General features: G+C 28.8%; 1 protein-coding gene across 1 annotated transcript; it reads right to left on the bottom strand.

Moving 5' to 3' along the window:
• Window positions 1-236: 236 nt before the first annotated feature.
• On the bottom strand, window positions 237-1,428 carry LOC127128964 (protein CENTRORADIALIS-like). Its single transcript, XM_051058310.1, has 4 exons — window positions 1,135-1,428; window positions 951-1,012; window positions 838-878; window positions 237-756 (listed from the first exon to the last, which is right to left on the bottom strand). Exons 1-4 carry the CDS (start codon window positions 1,333-1,335, stop codon window positions 536-538), a joined length of 525 nt encoding a protein of 174 aa, XP_050914267.1. The 5' UTR covers window positions 1,336-1,428; the 3' UTR covers window positions 237-535.
• Window positions 1,429-6,232: the final 4,804 nt, after the last annotated feature.

Here is a 6,232-nt window from a genome sequence, read left to right as displayed (position 1 = left end):
CCTAAATGAGAGAACATGTATAAATATAGAATGTAATTTCAACATTCTATTTTACATTAACTTAATACATGATATTAATATAGTTATTTATTTATAGTGTTAATCACTCTTCCATTATGACAGTAATCAGATAACTATGTATTTAATTCTTTTTCCAGTTTGTTAATTATTTGGATTAAGAGGCAGTTGTAAAACTTGCATATAATAAATATATATAAACCAAACCCTAACCAAAGTATATAACAACCTCTCTTATTTCTTGAAATGTATAATATAACAAGATAAAAGATTACTACTTTGATACACACACGACACATAACAAACATACAGTACAATAATATATATATCCAATGGACAGTAACTAACAACACACAGAAAATGATTCCCTTTCTGCAACACAAGTACGTCAAAAACAGACCAAACTAGGTTTATAGCATGTATACTATACTATATATATTACTATTAATCACTTTATTTATTATAATTAATTAACCTTGCTTAATTAATCATAGTCATTCATAGCTAGTAGCTAAAACTAGCGTCTTCTTGCAGCGGTTTCTCTCTGAGCATTGAAGTAAACAGCAGCAACAGGAAGACCAAGATCGTTCTGTGAAGCAAAGCTACGAGTGTTGAAATGGTCTCTTGAAGACGGTGTTGCTCTCACTGAATCTCTCGCTCTTTGTTTGAATAGAACAAACACAAACCTGTGTATTCCTATATTTGGCTTTGGAATTTCATAGCTTACTATCTCTTTCCCTATAAAAAAAAAATCATTCAATATGTCATTCTCTCTCATCATCCATATATATACATTTTTTAACCAATAAAAATATTTACCAAATGTAGCATCTGTTGTTCCTGGAATATCTGTCACAATCCTGCAATGAGTAAACAAAAATTTAATCAAAGAAAATTAATTTCTAGCTATAATATGATTATATTATATTTACCAGTGCAAGTGTTCTCTTAGATAAGGATCACTAGGGCCAGGAACATCAGGGTCTGTCATCACCTAGAGACATAAATGGAAGACAATTATATAAACATATTAGGTCAAATATACAAGAATATAGAAAACAACAAAAACATTGAATTAACTGTTCATGTTTGTTTTTCTTAAATAAAGAGAATTACCAGTGTATAGAAGGATCTCATGTCAGCGCCATCAATCTCAACTTTGGGTTTGGTGTTGATGGTGGAAGGGAAAAACTCATGGCCATTGAAGACTTGTTTCTTGTTGTAACTAACAGTCATTTTCATGCTTGTGGTAAAGGAATCAAGAACTTCACCTATGACTCTACCAACGATGAGTGGTTCTTGAGCGATTCTTGCCATTTTAGAAAAAGAGTGAAAAAGAGAAAAGAAAGGTTAGTGGAAGAACTTAAGAGTACAACTCAGATAATTCTTGTTGTTGAGAAAATGAGATTGTTAAGGTCCATATTTATATTGGCTTAAAGTATCTTTTAAGTTATATTAATTGAAACATATAGTTTAATTAGATATAGAAGTGTAGAAAAGTAAAAATAAAATAATATATAAGGTTGAGGTGTTCCCACCACTTTTGATTCTTGATATGGCTCTATGATGATTCATATGGTTCATTTCAACTAGCTAGTCTCTTAGGAATGTTTTTGCTGAAATCATGTTACATGACAAGTCCAACCCAATGTCTTCTCTCTCCCTTTCCCCTACACGTACACGTAGGAAATGAGAATAATTCTAGCAAATTGGGTATAATCTAGAACATTATAAGAACTTTAATGAGGCATTTGTAATAGATTATAGAAAAATGACTTTGAAATTTGATAATTTATACATTTTTTAAAGGAAAATATAAGTTATTGGCAGGTGTGCGATTTGAATCGTTTTTGAGTAAAAATTTTACGATTCGATTTGATTTTAGATAATTAATTAGAGATTTAGTTCAATTCAAACAAATTTTATACATTTTAATTGAGATAGGTTTTTGAATATTTAAATTAAAAATGATATATTAATATTATGAAAACCCTAAAAATACTAATAAGTTTGATATAAAATATTATATATAATACTCTTTTAATAATTTATTATTATAGATATTTGTTTTAGTTAAAATAGTAAGAGTTTTCTTTTTTATTATTTTTTTATGTCTTAATGTTTGCTGATCTAAAATTATTCTGTGTTTGTTTTTCATAAATAATTTTTTAAATACTCATTTATTGAAAATGGTTTTTAAGAAAACGGTATTAAAAAATGAATTACATTTGAAACAATTAAATTTTTTAAGAATGTTTTTTATTAAAAAATTACAACAAATAGACTGAATATCATATGATTTTCTTTTTAAAAAGGATATATCTGCACACTATTGTTGTGGAGATCATTCATGAAGTAAAACCCATTTCTAAATTTAAGAGATTGAATTTTTTTGACATATATAGTTTACTCCAACGCCAATTAGAAAATGAATCTCTAATTTTTAATATATTTAAAAGGTTGTATTATTTTGAGAAATAATATGTAATTAATCATAATTTTTGGTTGATATTTATTCGTGTTCAATTAGGGATAAGTAGGGATAGCAAACAAGCATGTTTGTCCTGTTTAAGTCCGTCATATAAAATTTACGTCTATCATGCAAAAAAGTAAGGATGGGTGGGAAAAATCCGAGAACACTACACCTTTTAAATTTAAAAATGCAAAATTTTATGTAAATACTCGCACTCGCTAAAGTTTGCAAAGAAAACAGGACAGGGTCGAGGCAGACACATTAGATGACGAGTGATTGAATTCTTGACTCACCTTACACTAAAGTGCGGACAAAACGGACATGTCCAACGAGACAAACCCATTTTTCCACTCATACGGTAAGTAAACATGATTTTTTGGGTGTCTAAATACGTTTTGATTTTGAATAGAAAAACAAATTATATATTAATCAGAAAAAAATTTAATACAAATATCTAAGAGCATCAGAAGTATGTAAGGACTATAACCTTGAAAAACAACAAAGCCAAAAACAAACAGAAAAACTAAAAAAAACAACAAACAAAACCAAACAAACACACCAAAAGAACAACCGGAAAATCAAGTTATACAAAAAGAACAATCTTCGATATGATATACATTCACACACACAGAGAGAGAGGCAGTTGACAATCCAGGATACCCTAACACACCCCTAACTGTTCATTCACTCAAGCGGACCATACTTCTAATCAACCAGAAAAATGACAAGATCCGAAATATGAACTTGAATCCACTTTCACGCTGAGTTAATAATCAAAGACATCTCGTAATTAATTGTCAAGCTTTTTTGACAAAATAAAATTGTATTTCGTATTTTTCAAATTATCAAAATATTTATTTTCAAAACCAAAATTTCCACCAACTCAAAAAACCCCAAGATACAACCATGTAGAAACTCCGTCCTAAAAATAAAAATGATTAACTATATATTCAATTGATTATTAACGAGTAATTATGTTCATACTTATTTATAACCATGAATATAATGCTTTAAAAAGATAAATTGTTTAATACTACTATCTATACTTTGTTTATCATTATAACTATTATTTAGTATGTTTACAAATTTTAAAGTATATATATATATATATAACTGTTCCAATAAACACTGAATTGATGCCCATGACGTGTCACATGGAATCAGTTCTTGATTGGCTGTAAACCTGATCAATGAATTTTCCAACCAATAAAACCAAGTTTTCTCCCCAGCTCATTCAAACACCTCAGAGAAAGCATTATGTGTCTGAAATCTAAATACAGCATGTAGGGTCCATTCATTGCAAGTTGTCAACCTCTATAAACCATATACAATACTATTAAAACAAAGCATATATAAAAGGAAAGAAATTCTAAGAAATGCCTTTGAAACTCCACATTTACCATGTTCTTTAGCATATAAGGTAACATATATTAATTATTTTTAAGAGAATATGACAATTTATATAGGAGCATAGACGTGGAAATTTTGTATTGAAAGACTTGCGTAGAGAACCTTCCTTAATTGCATGAACCCAAAGTTCAATTTTCTGTTTATGGGTTGAGATTCCTTTTCTTTCCGCCATAGTTTCTATATTTTAATTTTGTTGGAAGAGAATCTTAAGGAACATGGCGCATAATTAAAGGTACTCCACCCTACCATAAATGTTTAAGGCTATATACATTCCTATTATATGTCTTTTCAGAATAAAATTAAGATTCAAAACAAGTTCCAAGATTGGTAACAAAAGAAGAAGGTGGAGCTCTACTTTTACTACAAATTAACCATTTGCTACTCACTCAACCATATAAAATAAAATGTCACTTTGTTGTTACATTCCTTTTAGCTTATGAAAAAAATGTTCCTTTTGTAGTTGTTTGTTGGGAAAAGGGGTTGTGTGTGTGCAAGCATATGTGCACTATTTTGCTTTGATGCTCAATTTCTACTATTTGTCTTGTCATAGTAACTAACATGATTAACATGGCTTTTTCAATTATTGATTGAAGCAAAAGATTGATATCATAATTGACCTAACAGATGTGGCTTGTTAATTGTGGATGGAGTACATGTTCCCTAATGTTCCGTTTAGTGTTAAAATAATATTATGTGAATGCACCTAAAAAAGAATGTTATAGTATTGTGAAAACAAGAATAAATGATTTTTAACACACCATGTGATGTGAAATAAAAAATAATGACAATCAATAAAATGACATTAAATAATACAAAAATAAAAGATGAGAATATTAAAAAATTATTTAGTTAGTTGGATCATTTGATTTATATCAGGAAGAGTGGGCAGTTCTTCACTTCAATATATACTTTAAAAATTGTTACAAGAGATTATAATGAGTTAAAAAAATAACTTTTTGGGAGTTTTTAAATGAAACTCGATTTTGTATCTAAGTATTTTTTAATTACTCCAATTTCTAATATAAGAATCACATAAATCTAATATGTTAAAAGTGTTTCCTAAATCTTTTTCATAATTCCAAAAGACTGTAAAACCCTAAAAATATAATCCTATAAATTTCTACAATTTGCTTCTCACAAGAATTTTTCATTATACGCGCTTTCTATAACTTGTGATAACAACAAATGAGAGAGAAATATATTTATAATTGTAAAAACTTTAACGAGTCATAGATATGACCAATTATGAAACATATTTGCGAACAAGTATGAAAATCTTACAATACCAAAATATATTTTTTTCTCTTTTTTCTCACTTGAAATTTTTAAGGCATATTACAACAATTCTCTACCTTAACTTTAAACTAATAGTGAAGTCAATTTAAGAAGGAATAATATTAAGGACATAACTAAGAAGGGTAACTCTCCCCCTACGCAAACATACTATGATTTTAAGAAAGAAATCTCTTATGCACCATATTAACTAGAGGTTCTCAAGTAGATTCTTGAGTAACCCAAACTCCTCAATCATGTCTTAGGGCTTCCTTGGCCCCGTCAACACGGACAATATGCTTTATTTGAGTATTATATAACATAAACATTAATTGTTGATTGGTCTTCCAACTTATAGTTATCCCAAACAACGTAAACACAAAACCAAATAAGAATTTATGGTGTCCACATTACCTACATAGTCTGAATCGACAAAACCCTCAAATGCATCTTTCTCTTAGGTTGAATTTTTGTACTTTAAACCATCCTTTAAATAAATATTCAAATACCCTAACACCCGCTTCAAAGCTTTCAAATGAACCATATTAGAATTTTTCATACACCGACTTACTATGTTGACTAAATATGATAAATCTGATCTACTACAAACCATACCATACATAATGCTTCCAACTCCACTTGCATGATGAGTAGTATCCATTATCTTCTTTTCTTCCCCTATTTGAGGATATTTCTTAAACCAAAATCTTTGTGTGATGACTTAAAAGAGTGTTGAAGGATTTAACATCTTGCATTCTAAAATACTCTACCAATTTCTTCAAGTAACTAGATTGAGATAAGACCAATTCACCCTTCATGCATTTTCTTATGATATCCATACCCACAATTGTTTTATCTTCACCAAGATCTTACATCTCAAATTCACCATTCAAGATCTCTTTGAGCTTATCGATCTCTATCTTACTAGAGTTTTCCCTAAAATATCATCAAAATTTAGAATGAGATAGATAATGACTTTCTCATTCCTCTTCAATATGTATACACAACTTTCATAATTACTTCTTAAAAATAGTGTTTAAGAAGAAATTCATCAAATCA

The sequence above is a fragment of the Lathyrus oleraceus genome, chromosome 3 (assembly GCF_024323335.1).
Source record: "Lathyrus oleraceus cultivar Zhongwan6 chromosome 3, CAAS_Psat_ZW6_1.0, whole genome shotgun sequence".
Lineage (NCBI taxonomy): Eukaryota > Viridiplantae > Streptophyta > Magnoliopsida > Fabales > Fabaceae > Lathyrus > Lathyrus oleraceus.
The sequence above is the reverse complement of the archived record's forward strand: the minus strand, read 5'-3'. Positions and strand labels throughout refer to the sequence as shown.

Excerpts from the sequence above, each read along its gene's own strand:
- LOC127128964 (XM_051058310.1), bottom strand. The coding sequence starts at position 1,335 with ATGGCAAGAATCGCTCAAGAACCACTCATCGTTGGTAGAGTCATAGGT. Across the intron at positions 1,013-1,134 it reads TGAGATCCTTCTATACACTG|GTGATGACAGACCCTGATGT; the intron begins GTAATTCTCTTT and ends TTATGTCTCTAG. Across the intron at positions 757-837 it reads AACAACAGATGCTACATTTG|GGAAAGAGATAGTAAGCTAT; the intron begins GTAAATATTTTT and ends TTTTTTTTATAG.